Genomic DNA, 23705 nt, shown 5'->3' on the forward strand with positions numbered 1-23705 from the left:
ATTATTTTTAGTATGTTATTTGATGATAATAAGGAAAACACACCCTTCCGCTGGGGCTCTTTTGAGCGTTGGTTCATGACATAATGGAATATTCATTATCAAAATATTTAGTGGAGAGAAAGAGAGAGGGAGGGAGGAAGAGGGAGAAGGAGAGAGAGAGAAACAGAGACAGAGAAAATGATAAAGCTCATTAGTTGATATTGGCCTTGAGGATGTTCCCTAGTCACACAGTAGGTATTTAAACATTTGGAAATAAATACACCCCATAGAATAGGTGCTAGATAAATACAGAAAGATATTTTTGGAAAGGTCCAGAATGTATCAACCCGGTATCTACAGTGAGAGGGCTGAAAGGAATCACATGATGTCTTTTGCTCTTCCAAGAAGAGGGCATCTAAATTCTTCTACAAAGATGTCCATCCCACCTCCCCATGAAGAGATCTCTCTCCATCCACAGTCTATACTCCTGCCAGTGACAGCTCAAAGTAAATGAACACAATTGGTGCATCTCTGAAACCTGGCTCCCTCCAGCATGATTCATTCAGGGCTGATTTCCTTAGAGTTCCAGAGATAAACCACAAAGATTGTTGGCTGACGTGCAAGTAACATTATTCACTTTTTGACAACTAAAAAAGCTGGGGTTCATAGAACCAACTTTACTGGTCAGTGACTGAACTAGAGAGACAAATCTACAGTACAGCTGGGAGACTTCAGTAAACCGATTCCCTCTAGTCTGATGCCTTTCTAACTTCAATTTGATACTTTTCCTCTTTTTCTTTTTCAAGTGATTTTAGCCCTACAAATATAAGGAACTGTGAAACTAAGGGTAACCTGAGATGAGATCATCTGTGTAAAACTGCTCTCAAAGTTAAAAGTGATATACAACTAAGCAAGATGGTTACCATTTCTTTGTCATTGGGGGTTCCGGCCACCTATGAAATGCTTTTGAAAACTGTGTCCACATTTAAAACTGATAACAACTCATCCAAATCTTGGCAACATATGAGGTCAATCATGGTATAACAATAAAAATGTTCTTTGAAATTTTCCTCAACTATGATAGACTTAAGCATGTCTTCTTCCTTATTAGCCAAGCTTATTTATCTTCACTTTCCAGATTTCTTTCAAGCATAAGCATTTATGCTTACAAATGCAAAGAAACGACCCACTTTTTAATTGTCCTTTCTTTGACATTATTGAAAAGTACCATTCCTTATTAGTGCTAAACCATAAAATCGGCCCATTTGATCAGTGAAAACAACGTGGAATGGTACGTTAGGTCTCCAGAGACTCTATGTTCTCTGACAGCTTCCTTACTGGGACCCTGGACTAGGGTTTCTAGTGCACAATTAATTCCTGTGAAGTGGCCGAGTTCCCAGGGCCAGTAAGAGGGTTCTGCTTTCTAATTCCCTGGAAATCTTTTATGGAGGCCAGAAATCAAGAACTTCAGTCCCGTCCTGAGCAATGGGCTGATGTTGAACGGGTAAGAATGATGTTGTGTGGTTCTCCGTCACCAGGCAGTAGGTGCTATTGGTGAATCCTAGCACCCAAGGAGGAAGGTGGGGAGGATCAGAGAGAGAAAGAATAGAGCTAACTTTTCTCTTTTGGGGGAGAATTTCAAGTTTTTAAAAACTAATTATTTTGGGAATGTGGGAAAACTTTGATACTTGTCATGACTATTATAATTTTAACATGTGATTGATGAAGTTGATGTAGCTCTCTCTGTTCTCATTGCCTAGATAATGGGTTTCATTTCCGATATGTGAGCCATCCTTCCCTCATTCCCACACACAAGTTGGTTTCATACTGATGAACCACTGTAATCGCCAGCTATTTCCCAGTGCACTTGGGAAAATGTAGGTGGCTGCACCTGGATGTGAGGTTATTTGTTGACACTAAATGTAAATTTAATTGAATGTATATATAGTACATATGTGTACATTCAAAGAGTGGCAGCACTCTCATCTAATATTAAGTATAGGTTTATAATGTCACATGCATTTCACAAAACAAAATGTCTGAGAGTCATGCCAGTCAAGCTTTTGTTTAATTGAGACCAGTTTATGCTTGGAGCATTTCAATTATACAACTATGTCAATTAGCCTATTTTATTGCTTGTGGGTTAATATTATTAGATTTAGGTTGTAATCTCTAATGATCATTTGTCTCTAACTTGTTAACTAGCATATTGCCATTAAAGTAGATTTTAAAATTATATGTCAGTACACTTAGTTATTATCCCATAAGTAATATACACAACTGGAAGAACTTGTGCCAGATGGTAGAATAAAGTCTCTTATCATGATTCATTTTACAATGTCAAATTTTATGCAGAGTCAAATACTAGAAATACCATATGTCTATAATTATGTAAGATGCACAAAACTAGATCTATTTTATCACAATAATCAGGGACAAATAGGTAAATGTTTATTGTCACGAAACTGTGGTTGGAAAAATGATGCACCATTTATAGTTTCTTTAAATACTGTTAAGGTATAAATTGTGAAATGCACAGTGACAGAATGGCAGACTTTAAATCTCCTTGGCTTATGAAATGAGACTGCAATTGGATGTGTCTAGGATCACAGGAAATTATTTAAGGTATAATTAGTCTATCTGGGTTGATCTGATATTTCAGAGAGATAATATTTTTGAGGCTTTGTTAAAAAACGTGTTCAAAATTACATGGTACAGATTTCCCTTGCTTTTGTGGCCTTGCCAAGATGTTGTTACTTTATCTGTAGTAATTATCTAGGCTGACAGAGCACTCCAGGTTACATAGTTCTTCAAATTATAAACTGTTTTATAATCATGGAGAGAAATTTATTAGTCTCCTTTACAATATCATAAACACTAACTCAAAGCATAGCCCAACCCACCTAGCCCTGCCTACACCGAGTAAAGACACTCACACTTTAAACAGGCAAAGGACATCTATCTATTTATTATTTATTTCCAGGTATAGGTTTCTATTTCTTTTATAAAGAGACTAGAGGCCCAGTGCATAATTGAATCATGCACGTGTAGGGTCCCCTACACGCTTTCGCTTTCGATCACGGGGGAGCTGGGTGCCTGTCCACTGGTGCATCAGGCCTTTCAGAAGCCTCCGCCCCACCGGAGGCTTCGGAAAGGCCTGGTGCCTGAGTGGACAGGCACCCAGCTCCCCCGCTTTTGATGGTCCGGGGTGGGACGTGAGCTCGCTACCCCAGAGGCCCCTTCTGTGCCAGAGCACAGCCATGGCACAGACACTGAGCTTGAGCCGCTGCTGGCAACGCGAGCTCAGCGTTCCGCTGGCGGCCCAATCGCCCCCGCAGACACCCCAAGTCCCGCCCCCCCACGCCTCCTGGCCAATCGGGGGCATAGCAAAGGTACGGTCAATTTGCATATTTGTCTATTGTTAGGTAGGATGCTTCTGGGAAGTTGACTGTGCAACAATCAGGAAAAGTCTTTTGCTTTTCCCTGAATTTTTAGAATAATTTGACAAACAGCCAAACCTGTATGAGTACAGCTTAGAACTTCATTCAGTGCTCACTGCCCGGGCACAGCCAAACTCAAGATGCTTGTAGATTTGTTAGCATTGTTTTGTGGTGTTAATTTATGCCAGGCCCAGACCGTGGCCCAGCCAGCGAAGGCAATGCTTAAATCACAGGCGAACCAAGTTCCTAGGATCTCTATTTAATATTTGTATTCTGTCTTATTTTATAATTGTTTACTAACACCTCCCTGCCCTTCACATGTTTGTTCCCTTCTAGGGGGCAAGATCCGTGGCTTATTCACCTCTGGGTCCCAAGAACTCTTAGCCTCACCCGCCTGCAAAGGGGCGCTCAGGAAGTGTGGAGGCAGAGATCTGTGTCTGGCACTGCAAACCACACCCTTCCAACGTGATGAAAGGACTTGTACTCGCCGTTGCTATGGCAATGTTAGGGCTTAGTATCAATCTGAAATAAAACAAATGCCAGCTAACTATTTTTTTTTCCCTAATTACCATTCACAATCACCAGGCACTTAAAACTGGAACAATAAAACAATGGACGTAGAGAAAACTTAGAAGGAAATCTTCCTTTCTAGCACTTACTGAAAAAAAAACTGACAGAATCATCTCTAAAGTCAGCGCCCCACCTCCCCACCATCCCAGTGGTCTTTCTGCAGGGCTGGCCGATGCAGAGGCCCAGCCCCTGCCGGGCAGCGGGCAGCCTTTCGTGGGAACCGGGGTTTCTTCCTTCAGGGAAGCCTCACTGGTTACCCTTCAGAGTTCAGGAAACAAATAAACATGGTGGGAATTTTTCTAAAGATGTGCTTTCCAGGGCCTTTCCCCAAAGTTTGTCAGCGAGGGGTGTGCACCTAAATTTCCCAATCTCGGACATGTATTTGCACGCTCAGTCTGACTTAGGCCATGCTCAATCAACCAGCAAGAAGACAAACATACCCCTTAGGAGTAGCATCTTATTTGGTAAGATAGGCTAATTACAGTGAATTAAAATCTTTATTTAATCTTCCTACAGTTATCCTTTTAATGTGTTCTGTAATTGCAAACCTTTAGTCTGTTAATCTCTGACTCATTAGTGGGTTTCTTAAGTGTTTATTAAGGAGCACGTGTAACATTCTGGTAATTACTAATAATCTTTGTTCATACACATTTACAAAGGTCTCTGCAGGGAGTTTCATTAGGTTCATCATCACTTATTGTCAGGGTACAGTTTTTATGAGCATTCTCCACCCCGATAAAATATGGACCTTTGGACTTTACAAAACAAAATGAAATGTCTCTTCTCTCTAACGGCTAAGAAACTCAAATATCAAGTCTGTGTGTCCCTGTCCCTTCAAAATCTAAATGTCCTCTAATGTCTGCTAGGAGAAAGGCAATGAGAGATTACATTACAACCTCACAGTGTTTACTATTTATTGGTGGCAACGTTGGAATTATAGCCGGTGACTCCTAGTCTGAGTTTCAGGTCCCCAAAGTGCCTCACCTCCTTTGACACAAAGGTGTTATTTTTATGAAGCCCAGTGCATTATGGTAACATAAAATTCCACTCAGGTAAAAAAAAAAATGCATTTAGGACCTTGGGTGGTAAAGGTCCCCTTCATCCCCATCCTAAACAGAACCAAATCTTCCTACCTTGTGTTTGTTAGCTGAAATTCTTTTAATGGGATGAGTTCTGAGAAACAGTATATCAAATTAAAAGCCACAGAAGGATAAATGATTGTAGGGAATGCTTTTCTGAGTGTAGGGTTTAATAGGGGAAGGTAGGACAGAGCACAAAAATACTATTGAACTGGACAATGATTTGGGAATGACCTAGAAATAAACTTCACTTATCTCATTGCTTTGCTCATGATTAGTGGCAGTGTCAATGGGATGGCTTAGATCAGTCCCACCCCCCAAATCTCCATCAGTTCCCTACCCTAAAGCTCCACAGTTAATCTTATGAACTAAGTAAAAAGCAGAGTGCATACCATGCAAAAATAGCTTCAGGACAAATCTCATCACCTACCCTAATCTGATTTTTTGCAACTCAATTGTTGTCCTTCATACAAATCTATAAATTACTTGTACATGTAATGTGTGTATGTGTGTGTGTGTCCTAAAGCCTTTACTCCAAGAATGGACTTCATCTGACATCATCAGTATTTTTTAAGAAGATGATAGATTAAAAAATTAATTTTCAAACAACCTCATCCTATGGCTGTTAAGGCAGCAGAGCCATTTTACTTCTTATCATATCTTCTTTACTTCTTAACAGCCATATCTTAAGAAGTACTCTACCATGCTGGCCTAAAGCAGCACTTCTAACTGTGCTGAGACTCAACAACAGGCTAGTTTAAAGTTTGGTATCACTGACTAAGCACACAGTTAAGTCAGTGGGAAATACTGTAGCTATGATTCTTTACCAGCTTAGAGAAAATTCTTTTAGCAAGTGAGATCATTCTTTGGTTTTTAAAATATGCTTTTGTGAAAGTTGAGCAGCCTTTCCTTGACCTGATAGCGCAGCTCCCTCCCATTTGTAGGGTGTGCAGGACTGTGTGCCCTGGCATGGCAGCCGGTGGGATTGCTGGCTCTTGGGCAGTGGGACCAGGCTTTGAGCCACACGCCGTTCTCCTGTGTTTTATTCTGACCGATGCTAGGCACTGAACATTTCTCAAGTGTTACACTTCATTGTCCGCAAGTTTGGCAGCAATTTTTCCTTCTAATAAAAGAAGTTAGTCATATGGAGGTTCCAGATATGTCTAAACTGCTTTTATTAGGACCACGGAAAGGTCCAACCTTTTCTTCTAACTACAATCAAGTGTAGTGTGGCTTTGCCTTTGTAATTTTACAAACAGTTGGATTACATAACTGGAAATTTGTCTCCTCAAGCATAGAGAGAATTTGTTAGCACAGAATGCAGCTTGGAAAATGCTGATGTAAAACTTCAGTCTAAAAGAGAGACCTTTTAAGTTGCTGAAATGTAGTGGAGAGGAAGAAGAAAATTGCTGTTTTACATGATTGACCAAAATGCACTGTAATTATATCAACTTGAAACAGATTCCTTAGAAGAACTGATAACTCTGTGATCACAATAAGTCATGTGCAGTGGAACTAAATACTGCATGTACTTTCTCTAAAGAGTGTAGACACCCAATATGTGAAAGGTGCAATAGAAGAGACAGCTATTCTTGCCTTAGCCTGTTTAATGTGACCTCCAGGTGCTTTAGCAGTAAAGAGTGGTGCGTAGACCTTACCGAGGAATTAGTATTTACCATGCCTGCCCATCCTCTTGCATTGCTCGACAAGGCTGTTGTGGACTCTCCTCATGTGATGTTGCTTTGATGTTGCCACTCCTGTTTGTAATTAGCATAGCATCACTCATCAGACAGTCAGCTTCTAAATGGAACACTCCTCAAGGATTCCACTGACTTTCTTTGCTGCCTGCTCTAAAGTTTAATCACAGATATTTAGCCCAAAGATAACCCTCCTATTTTCCCTCTTTAGTCCAGTGTCTCTATGACATATTGTTTTCTGTCAGCCACAGTCCATCCATAGATCATCTCCAATAAGAGTGATACTAGTGTTAATTCAGTATCAATAAAACACATTGGCTGACATCTGATATTCCGAAACACTGTTCCTAAACATTATTCCTTGCATATAGTCATCATCTATTTGCACCTAACTCCTTCACCTTAACTATAAGTTTAGAGACATGGAAGCATGGAACAGACTGATGAAACTCAGAGGGGAGGGGAGTATGGGGGCAGAAAGAGATTAACCAAAGAACTTACATACTAGTATATACTAGAGGCCTGGTGCATGAAATTCATGCACAGGTAGGGTCCCTAGGCCTGGCCTACGATCAGGGCTGATCTGTGGGTTGACCAGCAGGGCAATTGGGGGCCTTCACTGACACCTGCCTTGGCTTGCCTGGCTCCACCCACTTGCCATCCCCACCTCCTGCTGCCACCGCCAATGGCCTCCCTCTGTGGGGAGACCTTCAGGGTGATCGGAGGGGCCCCCGCTGGCACCTGCCTTGACTGGCCTGGGGCCTGCTGGCTGGAGGCAGCTCCTGCGTTGAGCATCTGCCCCTTGGTGGTCAGTGTGTGTCATAGCGACCGGTCGTTCCACCAGTCGTTCCGCTGTTCGGTCAATTTGCATATTAGGCTTTTATTATATGGGATGCACTAGAGGCCCAGTGCACGAATTCATGCACAGGTGGGATCTGGCCAACCCACCCTCGATTGGGGGTGGGGGTGGGGCCAGCTGGGGGGAGGGACTGCGAGCAGTTGGCCAGCTGGCCCTCCCCTTGGTTGAACTCCTGGTCAAGGGGACAATTTGCAGATTAGCCTTTTATTATATAGGATAACCCATGGACACAGACAATAGTGCAGTGAAGGCCTGGGGGTGGAGTATGGGAGCAGAGCCGAGGGAGTCAGCGGGGGGAGGGGAGAAGGAGAGGGGCATCTGTAGTATTTTCAACAATAAAGATAAATTTTTAAAAATAATAATAATAAAGGGCAGGATTATGTCTTACTTCTTTGTAATGCCTCAAATAATGGAGTGCCTAATACATAGTAAATGTTCAAGAACTCTTATCAACTTAATAAATAGTGGATTAGAAATACCATCTGTCGGATTCTGAAAAAAGAAAGAAATTGCAACAGGTGAGTGAAGTGCCTAGACTTCCAATGGCCAGGTTAGATAACTAGTTTATTATGAAATAACTGTAGTACTCTGTGTTTGTCTTTGCTTAAGCTGACAGAAGGCCTGCCTTACCCAAGCATGTGACATCATAGACCAAGCTGATGCCTCTACCTCGGCAGGACACTTTCCAGGCAATGGCTCTGCCCTCTGCTGACTCTCACAGTCCCTTCTGGGGCCAGAGGCACACAACTGTGAAGTGGCCCTGCAGAGTTAGCTGAAGTGCTCAGCTAAGAAGCAGGAAAAAGTCAAATGACCTGTATCGGACTTTGACTTTTATCTCCTACATACCCTCCTCTACCCCTCTCAGGTCTCCACCCACCCTGAGCAACTGAATGCCACCAGCAGAGTGCTGTAGCACCTTCCCTGAAGGAAGCTAGCGGTTGCCAGTTGCTGTGCTGGGGTCTTTTCCCTCATTTCTCTTGAAAGTTCTTTTCCTCGCTGGCCTATGTTCCTCCCCCGCCCCACCTGAAATGCTTTCTCCTAGCTTGCTCTTTCACCTCTCTGAATCCTACAGGGCCAACTCAAATCCTTTCTCCTTCTTGAAATCCTTTCTGGTCCTTCTCAGGAAGTGGTAATTGCTCCCTCTGATGAACACCTGGGCACATGGTACTGATGCTACTTGACATTTTGGATATACTGCTAATTATTTTTTCTCCTTTGTTTGTTTGTTTACTGTGCTTCTCAAAAAATAATGTCCTGAGTTTTTGTAAAATCTGTAGCATTTTATTTCATATGGCAATTTTTTTTAAATACTTGGTCATTTGAAAGAGAAGCATCTAGAAAAGAATTTGACAGAGGTAAACAAACAATAAAATTATTATAAATGAGAAAAATCTATGAGCATGTGATGCTTTTATAATATACAAAATATTTTCAAGTTATTTGATCCTCAGTAGGGGGTGTGCAGGAAGCAGCCGATCAATATTTCTTATCATTGATGTTTCTATCTCTCTCTACTTCTTCCTCCCTCTCTGAAATCAATAAAAATATATTTAAACAAACAAAGAACAATTAGAGAAGAGTCTTGGACTTCCCAACTAGACATAAGAAAATGTTTCACACTCAGCAATGAATATAGGTTACAAATATGCAAATCAGAAATGGAGATTCTGTTCTATCATCTACATGCAGTTATTCAGAAATACCAAACATGGTCCATCTATTTGATCACCAGATCATGTTCTGATTCTAGACAGAACTGAGTCTTCTAGGCCAGTGGTTATACACACACAGATGCACATCTGGATCCAGGTTAGTTTAAATGACTTAGCTGTCCTGATCCACTATCTTCTGATAAGCTTCATGCAATTTAAATTGCATAGATATAGTTCTTGCCTAGAAACAACCCTTTTAAAATTATCATGCCTGTAGACTTATAAGTTTGACAAGCAAAACCATTATGAACATGAGTATCTAAGACATTTTAAACTTCGACAATGGTAGGTCTAGTACTGTGGAATATTACTTGCCAGGTTGAGGAGGATCAAAAGGGGTCATGTTGAATATATTATTTTTAAAAAGGAACAATTATTTTAAAAGAAAAAGGGTTACCCAACAAGTTCATCCCTTTTATTACATTTCTGTTGCCACCATTCATATTCTGACATTCTTATCTTCACCTAGACTATTGTGTTGCTTTCATGTTCTGCCCTCCATGCTCTCCTTCTAATCCACCCAGTGAGGCAATAACTATTTTTTATGGGTTTGCCAAGCATTCTGCTGAAGACTTAATTCCCTCATTTCAGAATGGCTAGTCTCCTAAACAATCACATTCAACAACTCTGTATTTTATAAAATCCTTTCCAATCTTATCATATACTTGTTTTGTTCATATGCTCAACCTCTTCAATCACAGTAATTATTCACTCTTTTTTGTGATGTATGTATCAGTTTTCAACATAATTCCCTGGGGTCTAGAAATACAAAATAAATCACTCTTAGAGGAGTAGAAGTTGTATTCCTATCATAAACGCAACAATCTGAGAAAAACATCTCAAGTTAGAGAATATGAGAGGTGCTTTTGCAAAATTTTTTAAATGCTTGCTAAAATTATGGAGGAAAGTACAGAAGGGATAAGGGCCTTAATTCAGCATTAGGACAAGGAAGTTAAACACAAGGAGTAGGCAGACTAAAGAAACCTGAAAACAGAACAACGGGGGTGTTGGGAAATGAAAACACTTGTCATAAATCTCTTCTTTAGAAACAAACTCCAGGGTAAAATACAAAATTACCCTCATACTGAAAACTTCCATATTTTGAAGGTTAGAGTTCCAAGATGCATGATCATACCCAAAGAGAAGGAGAAAAAAGAATTTAGCATTCCAAAGTGGGACACTTTTTTTTTTAGCACCAATTGTATGCAGAACATTGTACTTCTGTAAAGATCCAGGTAGCCTGAACTACCCACAATGACCAATTGCTCCATCATGAAGGAGTGAGCGTGAACTGTATCACACTGCAGTGCCAACTCTCACTCTAAGTGCAGGCCCCTATCTGCCAGAATGAATTCCAAATTCACATTCAGGATCCAAGTTAGGCCACATTAGCTGTTCTGTATTGTTAACCTTTGTCTTAAATTACTATCAAGGGGGCACTAATTAAGATAAGAAATAGAGCTACTTCTTTGTTTCATATGCATCTTCAGATTTCTGAATTATGCATTAAAGCAATCGATGACATCTGTGTATGTTTTTCACAAAAGAAAAAAGCATACATGCCTCAGGGTGCATCTGTCTGGCTAAGCAACAGATGGGAAAAAAACCTCTTTCTACAGTTTCTATTAAAGTACAGAGAAATATAATAATTTAAAGGTTACAAAAATAAGGTAAAGGGTATATAAAAATAAATCAATAAAATCTATAGCAAAAAAAAGGAATATTTTTGGATTAATCTGAACAGGCTGAGTTTCCTAAGACTGAAAAATGAGAAAAACCATTTGGCAAGATCTTTAACTTGGATTTTTTTGTGTGTGTGTTTAATTTTGTTTTTAGGTTCCAGATTCAGAGATGTTCAACTGATCCAAACAGTTACAAAAGCTTAGGAGACAGCTTTCGAACAATTTTCCGAACAGAAGGGTATGTATGGTTCTTCATATATAGACTCTATGTTGACATATATATAGGTAATTAAATATATTACTACATAACACATTTTCTCTTTTTGAATGGGATATTTTCCTAGTCTTATTAGGGGAAAATGTGTAAAGGAGTGCCTTCCTACTTTTTGATGTTGTTCTTGATAATATGGTTGAAAATTAAATATGTTTACAATAGAAATTACCATAAAAAGAATATGTATGGAATAGAAACTACCATAAAAACATCAGTTTGATGTTTGATGACTAGAGGACAATTTCTAATTTGTGCCATGAGGCTTTTTAGAGTTCTCAATAACTTGGCCTGTGTAAACATAACAGTTCCTTGTTTTGATTCTTAAATATATTGCTCAAACATGGTCCTTGTTTGTATTGTGGTTTACAAATATTCGATTAAACTGATCTACATCAGAAATAGATGTGTCAAATTCATTAGCCTGTTAGGTGAACAAATAATACAATATTTTGGTTATATAAGCTAAAATTGTCTTTGATGTATAAATTCAGTTAAAGACCTTATCCAGCATAATCTTCCAAAGGATATGAGATTGCATTTCTTGAAGTTGTTTTCATAAGAGAATTGGTTGAAAATAATTATAGAAAAATGGTAACAGTAACACTAATAACTAGTATATTTAGCCTCACCATGTACTAGCAATTCTCCTTTTAACTCTGAGAGGTAAGTCCTATTAGAATCCATGAAGAAACCAAGACTCAGAGAAGTTAATAATTTTCACATATCTGGTTAGCAGTGGAGCTGGGACTCAAATCTAGGTCTACTTGAGCCCAACACCCATGCTGCTAACTGCTGTAGTTCACTATCTCTCTTGGCAGATTGTACTGTGGATACTGTTCTGCTAATTGTTTATTTCAGTTAAATATATATCATGAACATCTTTCCATGCCAGTATATTCTTTTCAACAGCAGCATAGTAATTTATTTATCTACTGGCTGCAATTTATTAAATTAATCCTTTTTGTGGACCATTACGTTGTTTTCAGATTTTCACTCTTATGAACAACAGTGCAATAAATATTCTTGTGTATCTATGTATATATTTCTATATAACAAAGATATGGATGTTACCAAATTACCTTGCAAAAAGGACATAATGATTTGATACTGTTAGTGTTTGAATTCTCATTTTTCATACCCTGTCAAACCCTGGGCATTATAACCATTACTTGGGTTATCTGTCCCTCACATGCATCTCTTGCTTGTCATCTAATAGGTGAAAAGTAAAACTATAGTATTTCTTTGATGTAATGGGAATTGAGCATACTTTTGTATCATAAAGTATCATTTCTTTCATGAATTGCTTATCTGTGTCCTTTGCCCATTTCTGTTAGGTGATGTTTTATTGATTAGTAGGAACTCAGTATATTATTATAGGTGCTAATCTTTTGACCATTACATACAATGCAAATATTTTTCCTAACTTGTCATTTTTCTTACAACTATAGTGTCTTACACCTTTCAAAAGTTTGTATTTTTTGAGGATTGTGATTATATCTGTCTGTTTTGCTTTGTAAAATTTGCTTTGTGATCTTGATGTCAAATTTGAAAAGAAGGTCATCCCTTAATCCCAAGATTATAAACATTTTCTTCTGGTACTTTACATTTAAATCTTTCATCCATTTAAGAATATTTTTTCATGTCCAGTGTGGTAGATAGGAATTAAATTTTACTTTCACGTGGTTAGTCAATTGTCCCAACACCACTTGTTGAAAAATCCATCCTTTACTCACTATTAAACTTTCACACATGTCATCTAATTTTCCTAGTCTGTTTCTCCTCTTCCTGTTCTGTCTTATTAATTTATCTATCTCTATGCAGTATCATACTGTTTTCATTTTTTTTATCTAGAGTACTTGGGGATATGTGAAAATATGCCCTCTTCATCATGCTGTGCTGAGCCCTTCTCATGTGGCATCCCTTCTTCTCCAGGCTCATTTCTCATTCACACATCTGCTCCGGTGACAGCAAGCGTTTCAGCCCCCTGCTCTCTCACACTCTCAGGGCTTTGCATGCCATTCCCTACTCCTGAAGGACCAGCCCCCTAATCCACACAAGAAACTGCCGCTCCTCATTCCAGGCTATCCTCAGTTTCACTCTCTCGGACGGTCTTTCCTCTACCACATGCTTTCTCTATGAGTCTTTATTTACATATGCTATATAAAATATAGTATTCATTGCCCTGATTTATTGTGTTCATTTTCTGGTTCCCCTCTCCCACCTCAAGAATGTATTTCCCTAAAGGCCGTGTCTCATTTAGCTCTGTATCCCTGAGGCCTGTATTTGGCACTGAGTAGAGATAGCAATTGCGCAATGAACAAATGAATGAATCACACCAACATCATAACGATTCAAAGTGAAACAGAGATGATAATTCTTGCTATAGACCACCCCTCTTAAGTTATGATAATAATCTTGATGCCTGATTAAATATTTTGAGGTCACCTAGTGGCATAGGATTGGCAAGTTCTTGCTGTTACACTGGTGATGTGATACCTAAGGGTCATACATTGATAGTGTACCTGTTTTATAGCAATTAGTATCAAAATTATGCTCATTTTACCCAAGATTTATGTAAAGAAGTCATAGTATATTATGTAATCAATAAACGTGTCTCTTTCCAGTAAAACAGTAGTGTCAGCATTGCCAAGTTCTGTAAACTGTAACAGATATCTCTGAATTAGATGTGGGAGTTCCTTAGCCAGGCTCTTTATTTCATGTGTGTTTTAGGAAGAATTTGATGTTTCTGCTTTGATATCAAATAATATAACAAACATGCAGTATGTGTGGTCCTTACATAGTAAAATTGGCCTTTTACTAGACTGTATGTATAATTGCTTCTACAGCAAATTGGCATTCTGTCTGTACTGCCGTTAGATATGGACATGATGTTAGCCAAAAGCCAGAACACTCCTCTCTTAGAGATGGAAATGTTTGTAAGAGAAAAAGCTGCCTGTTATGTTTGATACAGAATAAGAGCATTTCATTGCCTAAGGTTAAAAAGAAAAGAAAGCCTTTAAACACATACCGTGTTGATTTTTTTTATTTTTTTTGCTAGCAATAGCAGTTCCTTTTTATTTTCTTACTTGACTTTTAGAGTACACTGAGCTTTCAAAGATGTTCTTGTCACTCAGGTACATGGACACCAGTTTGGTCTGTGGTCCTCAAGGAGGAAGCACTGGTCCATTTGACTATTAGCATATTTAGGAGAACTCCTGTCTCCTGAGTATTCCTATCTCCCTCAAATTCAAGGTTCTGAAAGCTAGTCCTTTTATGTCATTAGAAAACATTAAACTCTGTTAAGACACTTAGAACCTGCACATATATCCCATCTCCCTTCTGTAAGAAAGTGAAGTAGTGGTTCTGATGCAATTCTGCACCTCTCTCCCCAGATTTCACATTTCCTAGAGACAATAGCTCAGTCACCAGGGTCCAAAACCTTTTATTGTTTCTGATATTCTTTTTCTTCATAAAATCATAGATACATAGTACTTTTATTAAAGACACAGTTTTTTCAACCCAGCTTTACAGAGGTAAAATTAATTTAAGTAAAAAATAAATACCTTCCAAATTCTGAGTAAGGGTTTCCGTCGTAATATGAAATCACCTTGTTTAGTTAGATTTTACCAAAGAGGCCATCACTGTTTTATCTAAAAAAGAAGAGAGCACTCAGAGGCAAGGAATTTGTCACTATTGAGCGTACCTCTTCGTCACCATGATCCTTCATCTTTCTCTGGTTTAGCAAAAATAAGTAACTAGTCCATCTACTGTAATTGTGAGCCCAGAGAAACACAAGATTTAGCTTAGTTGATAAGGTGCCTTTAAAACCAATAAGGTTTGTTTTGTACTCTCCTAGCCAAAAGTGGCTGGTGTCTCTATTTACTCTAAGTTCATGCATCATGCCTCACTTCCAGTTGTTCCAGAGTCTCTCGGGGATGTTTTTCTAGTCTCTTTCATACTTGTCCTTCTTCTGAAGCAAGTGATTGAGATGTTCCCAGATGGGTGAGGGGATTATAAATATGCTGAAAAACAAACAAACAAACAAAAAAACACACCTGGAACTGCCTACCTCCTTACTCTCCCTCCCCTGAAAGTGCCTAGTGGCCACTCCTCCTAAAATAAAGAGAAAAAAACGTGTTAAACAGAACTTAAGATATTCTGGTGACATAAGTAAAGACAAAAAAATGAATGCTTATTTTCTTCAATGTACAGGCACTATGCTAGGGACTTTTTTATTCATGACTAGAGGCCCGGTGCACAAAATATGTGCACTCAGGGGCGGGGGGGTCCCTTAGCCCAGCCTGTACCCTCTTACAATCTGGGAGCCCTTGGGGGATGTCTGACTGACAGCTTAGGCCTGCTCAGTCAATTTGCTTATTAACCTTTTATTATATAGGATTCTCAACACCGCAGTGTTCTCAACTCAACACAGCATAATTATGTCTGTCTTTTGTATGAAGTAACTGAAGATCTGAGAAATAAATAACTTGCCCGAAGTCACCCAGGTGTTACTGGCATACCATGGTCTTTTCCTTACACTCTATCACCTTTCACTAAACACCAAATTTTGTTGGTATTTATTGAATGTAAAGAAGATAGTGTGGAAGTAGTGGCTATAAAACCCCAATTTTTAAATACCTTTGGTATATACCCTCCCTCAAATCACATAGCAATTTAGAGTAGCTTTAATCTCCTTCTTCAAGTGAAGTCTGCAAGCTCTGAGAGACCAGTATATGTTCAGTCAACCAAATCTTGTTGATTCTGAAGCAGCACCACAAATCTCTAACAACTCAAGACTTAATCCAATCGTTGCCCATCCCTTGCAGATAGCTCCATCTCTCTGAAACATGCATGGTTTTCCATCAGTCTATTCTCATCCTGCATGCTCCTTAGTTTTCTTATGAGAAAAATTCTCAGGCATTGGTTTGCCGAAGGCAAATAACTAGGAAACAACTAGGTTAGATTAAACTTAGTTTCAAATGAGAAACATGTTGATTGCTGGTGCCTTCAGAAATACGGTATTCTTCAGAAAGTAGAAAATATGTGGTTGCATTTGGGGGGCATTTGAACTGTGTTTTGTTTCATGATTTGTTTTCTGTAACCACTGATGCTGCCCCAAGTATCATCTTACAATCAGACCACTTGGTGATTATAATATTTTCTAGTTAAATGACATTTAAGGCCTTGTTTTATGAGCTCCAGCATAATTGGCTAATTTGGTAAACTCCAGATGTGTGAGATAATGTGCCACTCATTCCAGTGCCTTTCAGACAGCATAAATGGCACAGCCCCAGGAGGTATAATCACTCCCTCTTGTTTTCATTAAGAAAGGGAATGAGTGGCTTTTGACACAGACAAAGGAAGTGGAGTGTCTACAATTCAAAATCAACAACAACCTGGTAAGATTTGGACATTCTTTTTACAGGTGAAATCACCCCAAGATCGTTGGCTTAATTTGGTGTCTTAGTGGCTCTACTTTTTAAAAAGTGACATATGTAATCTAACGTGGCCAGGTGACTTTGAAAACCACCCTGAGAATAGAAAAGACCTCTGAAAATAGAGAAACCTACCCCTATAAAAACTCCCCTGAGTAAAGTAGTCTCTGGAAACTGTCCCTCACTGTCGCATGGAAGCGAAGAGAACCATGGTTGTGAAGAGACAGGGGAGGAGCTAAACCTAACCCACAGCCAGGAATATTGGTTATTTGAGTAATCAGCGGCTTCACCACCTAAACCAAGTTCCAACTTCACAAGGCCCAGTAGGTGCTGTTGCTTTTTCTTTCTTCCCCTTCATCACCCAACAGAAACCAACTCATCTACCCAGCATTGCCAAATAGGAGAAAGCGAGTGGTTCTTGGCATTACTGTTCCCCAGATCCTGGGGCTGGTCCTTCTTATCTGCCTACAGATCCAGTGGCGTTCACATACAGCCGAGTAATGGGTCACTCTGGACTCACTGCCCTTAACCAATACATTTTCACTCTGATGAATAATTACAGAATGTACTCCAGGCCCCTCAACGGATAATTTGCAGTGCAGATCAAGTGTGTGTGGATCATTGGGTATTGACTGGGTTTGCCCAAGGGAATTCATTGTTTGGCAGGCTCCAGATGTGCACTATGACTTCTGTGATGAGTTTCCTGGTGCCTTGAGTGCCTTATCTCCCTTCCTTTTTGTTTTACCAAAGAGCCCTTCCTGGGACCCATTGGACCTCCTTTGAGCGCTCCTTTTTGTTTTGTTTCCAGCTTTATTGATCTATAATTGACATGTAACATTGTGTGAGTTTAAGGTGTACAATGTGCTGGTTTGATACACACATATATATTGAGAAATGATTACCACAATGGGGTTGGTTAACACCTCCATCACCTCACATAATTACTGTATTTTTGTGTGTGGTGAGAACATTTAAGATCTACTCTCTTGGCAACTTTCAAGTATACCATAAAGTATTGGTAACTATAGTCACCATGCTATTCTTTACATCTCTGCTCCTTTGTTATGTGAGTAGGAGGAGGAGAGTGGGAAGTTCCAGCTGCTCTTGCTGCCACATTACAGAGTTCAGCCCTGCTTGCCTGAGCTTCTGAATGATGGCACAAGTGTCCTCTTTAGCTAGGGAAAAAAATGAAACCAGAAAAAAAATAACACAGAATGTGAGAGTTTGGAGAATAAACTGTAGCAAATCTGTCTGGCAGGTCTTATAAGTGAGGGACCCTAGTCCAGAATATGTATGGCATCAAGTAGACCGAAGACATTTCTTCTTCTAAGTCTACTTCTGTTTTGGAAAGAGAGAAAATAGGTGATCTAAATTTAATCATGGGCCTACTATTATTTTTCTTGAATAATCTGTGTTCCTTTTAAAAATGATCCTAATATATAAAAACCCAGGGTCCGTAACATCCAAAATGACCAAAGGCTCAACCAACCAGCAGTCAGTGCTGGGTTGACTGGTGCTGCTGTGGGCACTGTGACCCAGCACTGACTGCCGAGGGGGCTGCAGATCAGGCCCGAAGAGAGGCCTGGCAGGAGAAGCAGGGTCTGATCCATAGCCTCCGTGGCAGCTGTTGATCAGCCCTTGCCTCTCTCTTTCTCTCAGGGCCTGGCTAGCAGCCACACCTCTCTTTCTCTCCGGCCTCTGCTGGGGCTGCTTATCAGCCCCGCCTCTCTGATCAGGCCCGTTGATAGGCCCAGAGACACTGACTGGCATAGAAACCGACCAATCAGAACCAAATCTGGGTGAAGCATGAGGAGCCAATGGCTGCCTAGGAGGTGGAGCTTTTGACGCTGACTGGCATAGAAACCAACCAATCAAAACCTAATCTGGATGAACTGTGAAGGCAGAACCTAAGGTGGGGCCTGAGGAAGGGTTTTAAGGGCAACAGCTGTTTGGTGTAAGGTGTAAGAGAGCGGTTCAATTTTTTAATGACCGGTTTGGCAGTATAATGCATATGGCTGGCTATCAGTCCCGATAGAGGGATTATGTATTTTTGTCTGGCAAGAGCATCTCCTCCTGATGAAAAAGGCTTTTCCCCCCATTTAAGCAATCCTATCCTATATAATCTATCTATACTACTAAAAGGGTAATATGCTAATTAGACCAGGTCGACTGGCCATCTTCCGGACATCCGACTTCCTTCTGGACAAAGCCATGGTGGTGGGGGCCAAGCCAGAGGCCGTTAGGAGCGATCAGGCTGGCAGGGAAGAGCAGTTTGGGGTGAGATTAGGTCAGTGGGGGAGGGCAGTTGGGGGTGAGATCAGGCCAGCAAGGGAGGGCAGTTGGGGGTTGAGATCAGGCCAGCAGGGGAGGGCAGTTAGGAGTGATCAGGCAGGCAGGCAGAGAGGTTAGGGGCGATTAGGCAGGCAGAGGGGTTAGGAGCAATCAGGCAGGCAGGCAGAGGCAGTTAGGGGCGATCAGGCAGGCAGACAGGTGAGTGGTTAGGAGCCAGTGATCCCAGATTGCGAGAGGGATGTCCGACCGCCAGTGGTCGGACATCCCCCAAGGGGTCCCCAATTGGAGAGGGTGCAGGCTGGACTGAGGGAATCTCCCCCCCCCCCTGCTGTGCACGAATTTCATGTACTGGGCCACTAGTTTATAAATACATTAGTATATTATCCTCATAAATTTGCAGTCATAATATATATATATATATATATATATATATATATATATATATATTAATAAAAGGGTAATATGCTAATTAGACTGGGTCGACTGGACATCTTCCAGACATCTGACTTCCTTCCGGACAAAGCCACAGTGGCGGGGGCCCAGGCAGAGGCGGTTAGGGGCAATCAGGCCGGCAGGGGAGCAAGCAGTTAGGGGCAATCAGGCTGGTAGGGGAGCAAGCAGTTAGAGGGTGATCAGGCCGGCAGAGGAGGGCAGTTGGAGGAGATCAGGCCAGCAGGGGAGGGCAGTTGGGGGTGATCAGGTCGGCATGGGAGTGGTTAGGGGGCAATCAGGCCAGCATGGGAGTGGTTAGGGGCAATCAGGCCAGCATGGGAGCAGTTAGGGGCAATCAGGCAGGCAGGCAGGCAGGCAAGCGGTTAGGATCCTGTGGTCCCAGATTGTGAGAGGATGTCCTACTGCTAATTTAGGCCCAATCCCATAGGGATACCATAGGGATCGGGCCTAAACTGGCAGTCAGACATCCCCTGAGGGGTCCCAGATTGGAGAGGGTGCAGGCTGGGCTGAGGGACACCCCCCCTCCATGCATGAATTTCGTGCACCGGGCCTCTAGTATATATATAATTGCTTTTCACAGAAAGCTTATGCTGTGTTACTAAGAATTTTAAACTCTGGTTATTTAGCAATTCAAGGTTGAAAATGAAAGGATAAAGGATTAGGAGGAAGAATATTGAAGAAGCATAGACAGTAGCTTATTTCAATATTTTTTTTTAAAGCTGGGCAATTGAACTATTGGTACATTATTTGACATTTCTATTTTACCAGATTATTTTACACCAGTGCTAAGGCAAATAGTTGTTAATTAAGCTGTATTAGGCTGTAAAGCAGTTTTTACAATCAGGAGTGGATAATGACTTTTCAGAGTGCTCAGAAAGCCGCATCCTCAGCACTTCAATGTCCCAGGTTTCTGTTTCCTTTACTAAATCAGAGGTCTTCAGTTCTGCCCACAGAGTGACCTTTAAAATGGTTTCAGCTCCTAGATTTCCCTCCTGTCATCACCACAGATTGCTAGCTGACAGTCACACTCTGACTCCCCCAGCCTTTTACTAACAGTGTTTTCTGAATTACTGACTGGCCTTTGGCAAGGATTTAACTGTTGCCAAAGAGTAAGTGAAAACGTTTGCAGGGATGTCATCCCGTCAGCAAGGCCTGATTAAGAGACCAAACACAGCCTCTCTTGGCGTTCAGTGCTGACAAGGAGGAAAGGAGGACCAGTTGTTTGGGTGGAAGTAGTTGTCTTTCGGGAAGGTTTGTGTCTCAGTTCGGAGCCTGAGCAGATAGTCCCCATGTTTTATAGAGTGTTAATGGGAGGTGAGGAGATTCCATAGTCAATGGGAGATATCCCACTGGAAATATTTTGAGTTACTCTGGATTTCTGATGGGCTGGAATCATAGTCACCTCGGGAAAAAGAACGTCTTTACCAAAAACAAAATCTTTTTTTCTAGTGGTGGTTAAACTGAACATTTCCAGATGAGACTGAGAAAGAAAATCTCCTAAAAATTCTTCTACCTTTTTCTAATTCTCTTATTGTAGGAAGTAACTTAGGCATTATTTGAAATACCATAGACAAAGTTAAAGAAGTTAATATTTTATCTTTGTCATTGATTTCATCTAGTGTCTCTGATTTTGTGGAATTACACCATTTGATATACTATCTTTTGGTAGGATCTTCTATTCCTGGTCATATGCAAATTTGGTCTCATTTTATTTTCCTCAGAAATTAAAGGTAACATAAGTTATATATACACACATACACATACATGTATTTAATTATAATTGAATTGCTTATAGATTAGATTGCTACATTTTCTCTGTAAGTCCCATGAGTCAGGTCCCATTGGAGAATCCATGAGAATTAATTATGATAAGCTTTTATTCAGTTCCTGCTTAGGAATCTGTTTAATCACCCAATTGATTACTTTCATCACTGGTCCATGTATTTTTTGTCTAGTCTCATAGTTTTAGCTTTACCTTCCCTCTAGGTCTTTCAGGGGACTTGAAACTGGAGGAAAGGAGAAAATTCAGACATTATTGATATAATAGTGATTATATTCAGAACTATTGTTACCATGTTAGCCATTTACTGTTTATGGAATGTGTCCACATGCATTACCTCACTTGATACTGGCAGGTAAGAATGTGGGGAGTATGGATTCTAGTTTTCTAGTCAAGAAACTGATAAAATGTTAAGGGACTTTCCCATCATCTCACAGCTGGTATGGGGACTCATCTGAAATCTTCTGCATCCTATACCGTGCACCCTACTCTATCAATAACCTAACAGTGATATTAGTAATAATAGAAGCAACACCTAAGATTTACACCTTTTCCATTAATGTGGGTTCAAAGCAATCACATATCTCATCTGACTTGGCTGGATAGCATTTGGAAGAGGTAGGGTAGAGATGGTATGGTTGGTTACATTCTACAAACCAGAAAACTTCAGCAGAAAGGAGTTTAGTGAGATCCCCAGAATAATAGATGGGATCCTAAGATAAGCACTCACATAATACAAAGGTATAATCTTTTTCTTAAAGACTAGTTTATTGATTTTTAGAGAGAGATAGGAAGGGTGAGGGAGAGAGGGAGACAAACCGATGTGAGAGCACAACATCAATCAGCTGCCTCCTGCACACTACCTACCTGGGACAGAGCCCAAAACCCGGGCATGTGCTCTTGACCAGAAATTGAACTGGCAACCGCCTGGTACATGGGACAACACCCAACCAACTAAGCCACACCAGCCAATGCTAAAAATATCATTTTTAATGGTATCTTGAACAAATGAAGTTGGACTAAAATGTGTTTTGAAGTGTGGCACCATCATCCCATGAGACCAAGATAGAGGCCCATGATCCTTAGGACAGAGCCAACTCTAAAAGGAAGTTACAGGATTCAGTTTAAGGTTAAGGCTCAATGAATAAGCTAAATTCAGTTAATTGACCTGTTGGTATCTTTGCCTAACTCAACTTGAGCAGTGGGTAATAATCAGGAAAACCTTATGAAATACAAAATAAGGCATTTAACCAAAATTCCTTGGATGAATTGTCAGAAATGGTGAAAACTATCTTTTAATTGCAATATATGTTGAAATATGTGGGCACTAAGACTTAAAGCATATGCCTGCTATATGCAGTGGCCTTGTTCTCCTGCTAATATACACTATGTTCATAATTCTCCTATCTAACTATAGAGAACTCATATGAAAATAAAGCCCCAGTACAAGAAATTCTAATGCAGACACAATCTCAGTAGTAACAAAAAAATGAGATACAGTGTGAGATGAGCTTTGAAAACTCTTAATGAGACTTTGTAAGTTTGTGTTAGATTAATGAGTTCTTTGATTTCTTTACATTAAGCCTTCTTAAATTAGAAGAATCAAGAACCAAATGAAAGAAAAAAAAATGAGCTCTGGGCCTGGCCAGTGTGGCTCTGTTGGTTGAGCATCGACCCATGCACCAAAAGGTCATTGGTTCAATTCCCGATCAGGGCACGTACCCAGGTTGCAGTTCGAGCCCTGGTAAAAGTGGTAAGAGTGATAGGGGTGCATACAGGAGGCAACCAGGAAGCAACCAATTGATATTTCTCTCTCACATCGATGTTTCTCTCTCTCTCTCTCTCTCTCCCTCTCCCTTTGGCTCTCTCTAAAATCAATAAAAACATATTAAAACAAACCAACCAATAAAAATAATGTGCTCTAGTGTCATTACCATTTTGTATCCTTTAAAGTTTCAGTGAACAGGTCAATGTGCATTTTATAATATAAATAACAAAATTTCCAGAAGTTGACACTATTTATAAAGGAACCAAAATTAAAAGAGTATTTTAATGTAATCCATTAAGCAATAGGACATACAGTAACAGCGTATGCCTGAAACTATGGATAGTACTGAGCCCTATCAGTACTGTTTTCTCCTATACATACATAACTATGATAAAGTTTAATCTATAAATTAGGTTATTTCACAGATGGAAGATTTCTTCTTACATAGACCTTAGCAATGTCAACATATGATTTTTTTCTTTCCTCAGTAAGTCAAGGACTTTCACCTTTTCACTTAAAGGAAGCACTTTACGGCTTCTCTTTGACATATCTGAATTGCCAGCATCACTACTCTTGTGCTTTGGGGCTGTTCTTAAGTAAAGTGAGGGTTATTTGAACATAATCACTGCCATACCATGACAATCGATCTGATAACCAAAAGGGCTACTAAGTGACCAATGGGCGG

At 40.1% G+C, this 23705-nt stretch overlaps 1 protein-coding gene across 1 annotated transcript in view; it reads left to right on the plus strand.

Moving 5' to 3' along the window:
• SLC25A21 (solute carrier family 25 member 21) overlaps positions 1–23705 on the plus strand; it is a 514916-nt gene that overhangs the window by 366125 nt on the left and 125086 nt on the right. The window contains exon 3 of the mRNA XM_079767470.1: positions 11173–11256. Coding sequence (XP_079623596.1) covers positions 11173–11256 — 84 coding nt within the window. The remainder of the gene's footprint in view (positions 1–11172; positions 11257–23705) is intronic.

Source organism: Cnephaeus nilssonii (assembly GCF_951640355.1).
Source record: "Cnephaeus nilssonii genome assembly, chromosome: 4".
NCBI lineage: Eukaryota > Metazoa > Chordata > Mammalia > Chiroptera > Vespertilionidae > Cnephaeus > Cnephaeus nilssonii.